The sequence below is a fragment of the Biomphalaria glabrata genome, chromosome 12 (genome assembly GCF_947242115.1).
Source record: "Biomphalaria glabrata chromosome 12, xgBioGlab47.1, whole genome shotgun sequence".
NCBI classification, from domain to species: domain Eukaryota; kingdom Metazoa; phylum Mollusca; class Gastropoda; family Planorbidae; genus Biomphalaria; species Biomphalaria glabrata.
Window position 1 is genome coordinate 2,564,033 of NC_074722.1, and position 12,563 is coordinate 2,576,595.

The following is a 12,563-nucleotide window of genomic DNA, read 5'->3' on the forward strand; positions in this document are numbered from 1 at the left end:
AGAGAACAATACGTTTAATTAGTCTTACAAAAATCCACGTTTGCATGCTTCGATGCATTATAAAACTTTAATTATTATGATAGATTAACAATAGGTATAGCCCTTGTAATGTGGCAATCAATTTGTGGGTGTTTGATAATGCCAGCGCCGATTTTGACACCCACTTCTCCTTTGATATGAATGATACAACTTTACCGAAAATTCGCTTCACATTATGTTTGCTTGTTTTTACATGTTTCGGGGTGTTCTTTTAGGGTGGCAGGAGTTGGCAGAGAGCAGATTTCGAACCCGGGACCATCGAGAATCCAGAGCGGAAAAATACAAACAGGCTCTTGAGTCTAGACTGTTGAAAAACACTTTTATATCTACTTTATATATTGGGAAGAAAATGACTTTAAAAAATTAAAAAAAAAACAACTAACTTGCCAGATTAGGCCTACCAAATAATACTAATAATAGGCCTAATGATGAAGACAAAAAACTTATGTGAAGAGTATTTAGTATGCCCCATTAATTTATAATTCTTCATGGAAAACATAAATAATCTTATTTTGGGTCCACTTTTTAAAAAATTAAGTACAGTTAAAAAGAGCGACATTTTATCATAAAAACAACGTAGAAGCGTTGCTATTGGTTAAGAAAAAGTTAGGGCCTATATATATAGTCCGGTGCGGATACCAGCAACAATGAACAACAATCAATAACCCTGCCATCACGTAATCGTCCATACGTAATGTACATTCAAAGGCATAATTAGCCTACCTACATTCACTCACAGCATGACCATTGTATAATTGCCTATTTACACGTAGACAAAAAGATGGAATCGTATTGAAGATAACAGTTATACGTGTATAGTCCTATACCACTGTAAAATAAGACGAACCACTGCCAATTAAATATTGTTAAGATATGTTAATTAAAAACTAATTTCATTAATTAAATTCGAGCATACAATGTGCATTCGTATAATTTATAAGAAGGAAACACATACGTTGTAACTAATATACACAAAAATAGTAAAATGTAGATCTATTATTTTAAAAAATAAATAAATAAACAAAACAAAACAAAAGCAAAAAAAGATTCTAGAAATAAGAAATCACCCTTTGGGTCAAGATTTTTTTATTTTACCATCACAAAAGAGATACAAGACACCAATAGCAAAGACAAACAGACACAAAAACTCTTTTGTTCCCCTGGCAATCAAATCATTAAATAGAAACAATTGATATAAAAAATTTTCGTATGTAAATTATGAGTGAGTCAGGTATGAATGTACATACTTTTTCATAGTTACCATGTTCTGTTTGGTGTAATGCATAAATTGTAAGACAAATTTCCTCACGGACAATAAAAATTATTATTATTATATTATTATAACATAAACTTCATGTATACAACCGTAATCCATTTTCTATGCGTTCTACAGGAGATGATGTGAAGATAATATATCCATCAGCAATAAATCTAGTATCAATCCATTTTCTAACAAGTATAGCCTATTTTATTTTTTTAACACCGCAATGTCGATACAGGCCTACTTTTTTTTTTTAATTTTTATTTTCTTGGCTTGATTAGAAGACACGATGGGTGTTTGAATGCTGCTTAATTGTTGAGCAGACGTGGAGCTGGCAGCAAATGGCTCACATGAAGGCAGCGGGACACACCTTTGAGGCCCAAAGAAAAGCCTTTGTAAATAAAAATCAGGCGCAGAGGACGTATATAGCTCCTCCTTCGTGATTGAAGATGAGCACATTTCTCATTTTCAATGGACTCGAAGATGACGTGGTTCTAATAGGCCCTACTAATAGGCCCAAAGTGCTAAATCTAAATCGACCACCTGCGGACAATGGTTATGCTTGCCCTGGGTGTGGCAAAATATGTAGGTCGCAGTTGGGGCCTCGCAGCCACGGGAAATACTGCACTAGATCTTCGGACTCGAGGAAAAACCTTATAATTGTTGAGCAGACGTGGTTGTTGAAGAAGGTAGGCTAAATATCTGTCATAAGTTGTATCAACAATAAAGCAGGAACGAAACAAAAAAAAAATCGAAGTAAGGGGAGGGAAGCATGCAAAACGATGGGGCTTGAGGTACATTTTTTTATGTTAAATAAATACCCAGAAATAGAATCATTAATGGCAATGTCTTCAGTTAAGGAAGGCACTGTTTCACATTACTACGCCAACCCAGTTGCGACCTGCATATTTTTTCCACATCCGATGTCGACAAAGCTGTTGTTCACATGGCGTCTATTTAAGCTTTCTTTGCGTTCTCTGCAGTGCTGTAGTTCTCCCGTCACTCTTGTATGCATCAGAGTTCTGGACACTATATTCCCGCCACACCAAAAAAAAAATTAAACTCCTTCGACCTAGGCTGTCTAAGGAGTATCCATAAGGTGCGTTGGTCCGACCACATACCAGTCACAGAAATCTTAAAGCTGTCCAACATGAACAGTATCAATGCGACAGTAAAAATGCCCCAACTTCGATGGGCGGGACATGTAGTCCGCATGCATAATATTCGCCTTCCCAAACGACTTCTGTAAGGGGAGTTGTGTGCAGGAAAGCGCTCACAGGGAGGTCAATACAAGCGCTATAAAGACACTCTAAAGAGCTCCTTCAAGGAACGAGATATCGACATTCACGGCTGGGAAGCAGTAGCTCTCGATCGCTCCTCATGGCGTGAAGCTGTGAATCTCGGAGTCTCAAGATTTGAAGCAGGAAGAGTGGCCATGGTGAAAGAGCGCCGAATCAACAAAAAGCTGAGAGAAGAAGCAGGCCTATCTGCAACTGACATAACCTACCCATGCCACGTATGCGGCCGGCTTTTTGAAGCAAGTCATCTTCGAGTCCATAAGAAATGAGAAATGTGCTCATTTTCGACCACGAAGGAGGAGCTATATATAACTAAAAATCTAACCCTAATGAAAAATGTTAAACCATGTCTCCATAAAATGTTTTGGTCATAAAAGTATTGAAAAAAAAAAAAAAGATAAATAAAATAAGAAAAAGAAGTGTTCTTCTCTGTTTCGTCACTTTCAACGGCTATTACAAACTAGACTCGATAGTCTAGAATAGTCTTGTAGTAAGCGCACTGGACTGTCGTCTTGATGCATGGTTTCGGTTTGAACCCTAATTCGCCATCCTCCTCTAACAAGGATGTAGAACGTATAAAGTAATAACCTAAATGAACACCCAAACAATGTATATAAATATAGATCTAGATCTTCAATGTAATATACATCTAGATCTTCAATGTAATATACATTTAGATCTAGATCTTCAATGTAATATACATTTAGATCTAGATCTTCAATGTAATATTTAATATACATCTAGATCTTCAATGTAATATACATCTAGATCTTCAATGTAATATACATCTAAATCTAGATCTTCAATGTAATATACATTATAATATACATTATACATCTAGTCCTAGATCTAGATCTCAATGTAATATATTCTACATCTAGATCTTATCTTCTAATCTAGTAAAACTCACAGGAAAAGCCGAATAAGAAATTAAACGTTCATTTTTAACTGCTTACCTCTGCTATATAATAACCTAGGTGAATGTCAAAATGGCGACGTTGAAAATATTTTGTGCTCGATCTACACGTAAGTTATTGTTTACACATCACCATTTCATATTTAGAAATGCACATGCTATTATAAATTATTGTATTAGGTAAAACCAATTAAAAAATTGTTTGCTTTGCTTATGTGTTACAAAGACGTGTAGTAGAGTCACTGACGTTTTGGCAACAAGCTCATCTCTTGTCACTCTTGACTTGTTGACTTGTTCAACTTGTGAGTCTAGAATCTAAATATCTAGATTTAGAATTTAGAGCTATCCTAGCTAGAATCCCTAGATTTAGTAATTTAGTAGATAGATTCTAGAATCTAGACTCTATACTCTATAGTATAGTCAAGAGCTAGTCTAGAACTCTAGACTCACTAGAGTTCTAAAGAGATCATACTAGATTTTTTTATATATATGTCATTTACACTTTTTACAGAAGTTTGAGCTCTGAGTAGTGAGTTACTAGTGAGTGAGTTTGGTAAAAAAGTTGAAAGAAAGAAGAATGCTATATAAGAAATAGTATTTAGTGAATAAAATTTTCTGGGACCTGTTTAGTTATATTACATATAAAAGATATAAAAAATATAAGGATTTTGAAAGTAGATTTCTCTATAATAGTTTTAAGCTTCTAGTTTGAATATATTCAGTTCTTTCAATTAAATCATTATTATAGAAATTGTGATTATTTGGGCTAAAATCCAAATTATATTTTATCAGCCTTGTTCTGTGTATTTTTTTAAAGTTACTTTTTGTCAGAAGTGTATTTATAGATATCGTACAAATTGAATTATGCACAACTTTATTATCTCATTTTAAATTCTTTTGAACTTTTTTTTTCTTCTTGAACTAATTATTAATGCAACAAAATTAGTTCGCATTAGTTAGTGTACATTTCAAATGTAAATTTCTGTCAGCTGTTTTCTTGCTTTTCTTTTTTTTTTTTTTTTTACTGTCATTAATGAATTCATCTCACAACTGGAATTAAGAAAATAAATAAAACTAAGCTTTGATAAGAGTCTTGAACCATTATTTACAAAGTAATTAGGTTTTTCTTCCAATGTCCCACAGTTACGATGTCCTAATTATTTACAACTTGTTTACTACAGAGTCCTAATCTTGTCTTTTCTTAACATATAGGATTTACAGACATTCTTTGAAATAAAGATTTTAATGTCCTTTATATGTTTCTACCCATTTCCATTGTTTATTAGGATGTTTCAATATAGTTTCTTGTTGTGCTTGAAGTGTTCAATTGCAGTGTCCTAAAATAGTTTCTTACAGATAAATAAAAAAAAAAACACTTTTTGTTTTCTTTCAGTTCAACGACTAACAAAACAGAATTTGGCATCTATAAGTGTGCTCCCACAAAACAGATCTCACTTTAGTAAGTACTTTGAGCCCTACATTTGAGATTAGAAATAATTACGTGTCATCAACTTAACAAACGTCTATGGTCACATAATTATATACATGTATAGAATAAAAAAGGATATAGCTTCAAAGAAATATACATTATTCTTTCCAGAGCAAGTAGGACAGCAGCCACCGAGTCTAGAATGGAAACCTATCATGGATCGAGCAGCTGGTTCTGTGTTTTGGAATGAACTATTAAAAGGTTTTTCCTATATTCTCTTCCATAGCTTGATTCATAATGGTTTTTAAAATCTGATCTTCTTTTGTACTTGACGTTTATTCATTTTAATGAAGCTGCATAGTACAACTTTGTTTTGGATGAATTGGGCTGAACGAGTTTATTATGTAATGAAAGGAATTGAGATGTGAGGACAGGAAATAAGATGTAAAAGCTTATAAGATGTGATAAAATACATTGAGATGTAAGGACAGGAAATAAGATGTAAAAGCTTAACGAGTTTATTATGTAATGAAAGGAATTGAGATGTGAGGACAGGAAATAAGATGTAAAAGCTTATAAGATGTGATAAAATACATTGAGATGTAAGGACAGGAAATAAGATGTAAAAGCTTAACGAGTTTATTATGTAATGAAAGGAATTGAGATGTGAGGACAGGAAATAAGATGTAAAAGCTTATAAGATGTGATAAAATACATTGTAAGGACAGGAAATAAGATGTAAAAGCTTAACGAGTTTATTATGTAATGAAAGGAATTGAGATGTGAGGACAGGAAATAAGATGTAAAAGCTTATAAGATGTGATAAAATACATTGAGATGTAAGGACAGGAAATAAGATGTAAAAGCTTAACGAGTTTATTATGTAATGAAAGGAATTGAGATGTGAGGACAGGAAATAAGATGTAAAAGCTTATAAGATGTGATAAAATACATTGAGATGCAAGGACAGGAAATAAGATATAAAACCTTATAAGATGTGATAAAATATATTGAGATGTAAGGACAGGAAATAAGATGTAAAAGCTTAACGAGTTTATTATGTAATGAAAGGAATTGAGATGTGAGGACAGGAAATAAGATGTAAAAGCTTATAAGATGTGATAAAATACATTGAGATGCAAGGACAGGAAATAAGATATAAAACCTTATAAGATGTGATAAAATATATTGAGATGTAAGGACAGGAAATAAGATGTAAAAGCTTAACGAGTTTATTATGTAATGAAAGGAATTGAGATGTGAGGACAGGAAATAAGATGTAAAAGCTTATAAGATGTGATAAAATACATTGAGATGCAAGGACAGGAAATAAGATATAAAACCTTATAAGATGTGATAAAATATATTGAGATGTAAGGACAGGAAATAAGATGTAAAAGCTTAACGAGTTTATTATGTAATGAAAGGAATTTAGATGTGAGGACAGGAAATAAGATGTAAAAGCTTATAAGATGTGATAAAATACATTGAGATGCAAGGACAGGAAATAAGATATAAAACCTTATAAGATGTGATAAAATATATTGAGATGTAAGGACAGGAAATAAGATGTAAAAGCTTAACGAGTTTATTATGTAATGAAAGGAATTTAGATGTGAGGACAGGAAATAAGATGTAAAAGCTTATAAGATGTGATAAAATACATTGAGATGCAAGGACAGGAAATAAGATATAAAACCTTATAAGATGTGATAAAATATATTGAGATGTAAGGACAGGAAATAAGATGTAAAAGCTTAACGAGTTTATTATGTAATGAAAGGAATTTAGATGTGAGGACAGGAAATAAGATGTAAAAGCTTATAAGATGTGATAAAATACATTGAGATGCAAGGACAGGAAATAAGATATAAAACCTTATAAGATGTGATAAAATATATTGAGATGTAAGGACAGGAAATAAGATGTAAAAGCTTAACGAGTTTATTATGTAATGAAAGGAATTGAGATGTGAGGACAGGAAATAAGATGTAAAAGCTTATAAGATGTGATAAAATACATTGAGATGCAAGGACAGGAAATAAGATATAAAACCTTATAAGATGTGATAAAATATATTGAGATGTAAGGACAGGAAATAAGATGTAAAAGCTTAACGAGTTTATTATGTAATGAAAGGAATTTAGATGTGAGGACAGGAAATAAGATGTAAAAGCTTATAAGATGTGATAAAATACATTGAGATGCAAGGACAGGAAATAAGATATAAAACCTTATAAGATGTGATAAAATATATTGAGATGTAAGGACAGGAAATAAGATGTAAAAGCTTAACGAGTTTATTATGTAATGAAAGGAATTTAGATGTGAGGACAGGAAATAAGATGTAAAAGCTTATAAGATGTGATAAAATACATTGAGATGCAAGGACAGGAAATAAGATATAAAACCTTATAAGATGTGATAAAATATATTGAGATGTAAGGACAGGAAATAAGATGTAAAAGCTTAACGAGTTTATTATGTAATGAAAGGAATTTAGATGTGAGGACAGGAAATAAGATGTAAAAGCTTATAAGATGTGATAAAATACATTGAGATGCAAGGACAGGAAATAAGATATAAAACCTTATAAGATGTGATAAAATATATTGAGATGTAAGGACAGGAAATAAGATGTAAAAGCTTAACGAGTTTATTATGTAATGAAAGGAATTGAGATGTGAGGACAGGAAATAAGATGTAAAAGCTTATAAGATGTGATAAAATACATTGAGATGCAAGGACAGGAAATAAGATATAAAACCTTATAAGATGTGATAAAATATATTGAGATGTAAGGACAGGAAGTAATATGTAAAAGCTTATAAGATGTGATAAAATATATTGCGATGAGTTGAAATGAAAGATTTTAGGTGTGATGTAAGCTATTGAGATGTGATTAAATACTTTGAAATGAATATAAGAGAGTTTATACATTCTATATTACCCTAAATGTATCCAAGCTCCCATCACTAACTCAAGATTAAAGAGTCACTTGAGTGTAAATGATGTTTAGCCAAATGTTATCAAGTTTGACAGTTCTAAATATAGAGCATCACTACTTTTTATTGTTCTTTTTCTCTTTTAAAGGTTTAGGCATCTGTTTGGGAATGATATTAAAGGAACCTGCCAACATTAACTATCCCTTTGAAAAGGGGCCACTGAGTCCTAGGTTCCGTGGCGAGCATGCTCTGAGGAGATACCCGTCTGGTGAAGAGAGATGTATTGCTTGCAAGCTTTGTGAAGCTATCTGTCCTGCACAGGTAAAATAGGCCTAGCTTCTGTGTATTTTATTGAATGGATGAACTTATTTTTATGATCATTTTTCTCATTTCAGTTATGGTATAAACTTTGTCACATGTAAATTATGAGTGAGTCTGGTGTGAATGTACACTTTGGTTTCTTATAGTTATAATGTTTTTTGTTTGGTGTAATGCACAAATTGTAAGACAAATTTCCTTACGGATAATAAAGATTATTATTATTAAATCTATTGTTGGAAAAGCAATCAGAAGAGCTTTCGGACAATATGATTATATTTACACTTATACAACAAATGTTGTTATTATTACAGATGCTCTTAAATTGTCATTAACAATTGTCATTAACAAAGATCCAAACAAAATGGTGGAATAGTATGTTCAGACCAAACCTATCAATGATTAAAGCAGCAGGCTGTGCCAGAGCAGTATCATTGTTTCTGTCCACCGTTACTTCAAAAACATAAACTGTAAGGGTGGAAGTGAGATCAAGCGTTATAGTAGTCCTCATCACAGACCTGCGATATTGTAACCTGTGAGCAGCTTGTTGCCACACCACCACTCGTGGTGGTTAATCAGATCACCTGTTAATCAGACCAGCCACTTATTCGGACTGAATCCTAAAGTGCTGAAACAAATCCTGTTATACAATCAAATCCATTGAATTTTGGACCAGTGGTTTATTAAGATTTGACTGTGGCATTGTTTCAAACTTGTATAATCTCCATCATTCATTAATATTTTTCAACTTCTCATCCCTAAATTATAGCATTGATTTTGAAAAATATTCTCATATTGTCGTGTATGCATTCTTAAAATGTCCATGTTAACAAAGATACTATATTTTTCTGTTTTTACACCAGGCTATTACAATTGAAGCTGAGACCAGAGCAGACGGCAGTCGTAGAACAACTCGCTATGACATAGACATGACTAAGTGTATTTACTGTGGATTCTGTCAGGAAGCTTGTCCAGTTGATGCCATTGTTGAGGTCTGTGTTTATTTTTTTTTTTATATCTTTATTACTGTAAAACTAACCAGGCCTAGTGTGTGTATGACTGTAAAAATAATTAGGCCTTGTATTGTATTTCTGTAAAACTAATCAGGCCAAGTGTATATTACTATAAAACTAATCAGGCCTAGTGTGTGTATTACTGTACAAATAATTAGGCCTTGTATCGTATTACTGTAAAACTACTTTGGACTATTGCTTGTACATTTGTAAACATGTTTGGGAAGCTGTAGAGACATTTATTCAGCTGTCACATCAGTTCTCTTCTAAAAACATAGAGGTCACTGTCTCCAGTGTTGTAGGCTGCTGTCATATTTTTTTTTGTTAAATCATTTTTTTTTTTGTTTAGCACCAATTTGGCATTTCTAGTAATTCTCTCATTTCTATGTGATTATGTTCATTTAAATAGGTCCACTATATTAGTCCATTGTCAAAGTCTGCTGAACATCTGTTCACTTTTAACATTTCTTGCCTACTCATTTCTTTAATCCCACAGTACTGACAGCCGTGGGCAACCATTTGACTCTGACTGAGACCATTTCTTATAGAAGGCTTCAACACTGACCTACAACTTCACAACCTGTGGGCAGTTTAGATCAATAGTTCGTTGTCACATCACAGGTCTGTATGGCATGGTAATGAACTATTGGTCTAAACTGCCTACAGGTTGTGATGTTGCAGGTCAGTATTCAGGCCTTCAATAACAATTTGTCTCAGTCTGACCACCAGCTATAAACGTTTTGTTTCTCATATACATTTCTTTTAAAATAAAAAAAAAAGTTTATATTTTATTAAATTTGTCAGGGGCCTGGTTTACTAAGGTCTATTGGTAATCTTGAGAATGTAATTTCTTTTTGACTTAAATAAGGGAAATGATTCATTTGTAACTAACAGATTTAATTAGAGGATGTATTATTATATATAGGTTTCTTGAAGAAGCTTAAATTATTCTAATTTTATTTTTGTTTGCATTATGAACATTTAATATAAAAACTCTAATCCATTACTATTTGTCTATTGTGTGAGCAGGGCCCCAACTTTGAGTACTCTACAGAGACTCGTGAAGAACTTTTGTACAACAAGGAAAAACTCTTGAGCAACGGTGATAAATGGGAACCAGAAATAGCTGCCAACTTGCAGTCTGACTACCTCTACAGATAAATGTGTACAGTAGACATGCACTTTCATGTATATAACTCTTGAAGATGTCACTATCTGAAGATCCAGTTAGCTGGCTATAGTTTGTATAAAGACTGTATTGTGCTCACAGACTGAATATTTTGAGTAAAATTGTAATAATTTGTAGTTTCATTTGACTGATGACTGAGCACTGACATTAAAATTTGAAACTGAACACTGAATGCTTTCTTTTCTTAATGTGTGTCAGATATCTTAATGTGTGTTTGATATAAACTTGGAAGTATTGTAACGTGCATCTTTCCTCTAAGTCAATTAGAACATAAAATTCTATTTATATTTGCTAGTTTAGCAGAAACTAACAATAATTTATAGCACATGGTTGCACATTGGATAGTCAGGTAGAACAAATTCATAAAAGTGCTCCTTCTTCCCTAGTGCAATAAGAGAATGGGATGGGTTGCCTAAATCAGCCAGGGAAGCTGACAGCATAGCAGAGTTTTTAAGTCTTTGATTAACATGCATGTCTAGATGACACATAAAATGTGTAGGTCGTAATCATCTTTTTTGAAGTAACGTCTGTAATATATGAGAAGATAAGGTATTAAATATAGACATTTAAAGGTGGAAAACAACTGCTATGAATGTAGCTATTGTGTAGATAGCAAGACAATCATAATTTGTGGACTCACTGGCTTTTGTACTAAACTGGTAGGACAAAAAATCAAAAAGCTTAAAATTATATTTATTTACTTATATATTTATGAGATAAAACTATACATGCATATAAAATTCAGTATCTATGCTCCCAAATATACCCCTGATTGCCAAATTTCCATGGATTCGAATCAATTATAGTTGATCACCATGTTAGAAGAATGTGTATGTCATTTACTTGAAGTAAATGCACAGTGAAACCTTATGACCTTCAGTTAGCAGGACATAACATGCTCTTTGAAGAAAGAGATCCCAAAGTTTCCTTACAAGGAAACCCAAAACAGCAGGAGACAATGATGACTCACGATCACCTGAAAGGCAACATGCAAGAAAAAATTTGCAAATGAATGGTATTAACACTGAAGATTGCATCGGAAATGTGGGTCTGACTACTCAATGATACTCAAGCATGATAGTAATTGAAAAATGGCTTGTATAACTTTTTTGTATCAAATAGTGGAGCTATCAGTCATTTAAGGCTCTTTTGAATCTAAACTTTCATTTGAGTTTTCAGTAAATGGTGTCAAGCGTACTAAGAATGAGTTTTAGTTTTATTTACACAATACAATGTCATAGCCAAGTACATAGGCTGCCTACTGGACATAACCATGGAGATCACAAAAAAATTATTACTTTTTTAACCAGTGAAATCTGCCCATGTGGAGTATCACCAGAAAATGCCGACCACGTCCTCCAAAACTGCTCTCTCTACCAAGAGGCCCGTATAAAACATTGGCCCCAAATCACCCCAATAGAAAGAAAACTTTATGGAGAGCTCCCTGATTTGGAAACCACTGCGCAGTGGTATGGTACTGTCATGTATTGGTCTAGTCATATGAACACTCCAACATAACAATGAGAACGATGAAGAAGAAGAAGAAGAATTACTTTTTTTTTTTTTAAATAAAAATTTTATTTTGTGTATTTATGATGAGCCAATGTACAGTCACAATGTCTAATGCTATATACATTTATTCTGAGAGTTATTAAACATGCATCAATGAAACATTACACATAAGTGTAAGAACAGAATTAACATATTAAGACAATATCTTTGATATATATACACTAAAGCATTAGTATCTACAATCAGAAGTAACCAGACTGTTTAGATTAAAAATATAATTTAAATTATAAATACATTTACAGTTGTATATTTTAACAAACTCTATCAAAATATAGTAAAACAATATCCAACAGAATCCATTCACTGAAAGATTTCAGTTGTTTGGAGCCATGCTGCAGATAGGGGTTATCAATAAATCCACAATCAGTTCTAGAGTGTCAGGCTTCAAAAATCAATGATGTAAACATCTCAGTTCACTGCCTTAATATCCTCACTGGCAGTCCTATTTGGAATTCATTAGTCCACACTGTCATAAGGTACTCTTAGTCCTATGTTGTAGTCACTATTATTAGTCCACAATAGCATAAGGTACTCTCAGTCCTATGTTGTAGTCACTATTATTAGTCCACAATAGCATAAGGTA

At 32.7% G+C, this 12,563-nt stretch overlaps 1 protein-coding gene across 1 annotated transcript; it reads left to right on the forward strand.

Moving 5' to 3' along the window:
* The first annotated feature begins 3,505 nt into the window (after positions 1-3,505).
* Positions 3,506-10,573, forward strand: LOC106077355 (NADH-ubiquinone oxidoreductase subunit 8). The gene is made up of 6 exons (XM_056007019.1): positions 3,506-3,624; positions 4,908-4,973; positions 5,115-5,204; positions 8,037-8,209; positions 9,070-9,198; positions 10,249-10,573. Exons 1-6 carry the CDS (start codon positions 3,588-3,590, stop codon positions 10,378-10,380), a joined length of 627 nt encoding a protein of 208 aa, XP_055862994.1. The 5' UTR covers positions 3,506-3,587; the 3' UTR covers positions 10,381-10,573.
* Positions 10,574-12,563: the final 1,990 nt, after the last annotated feature.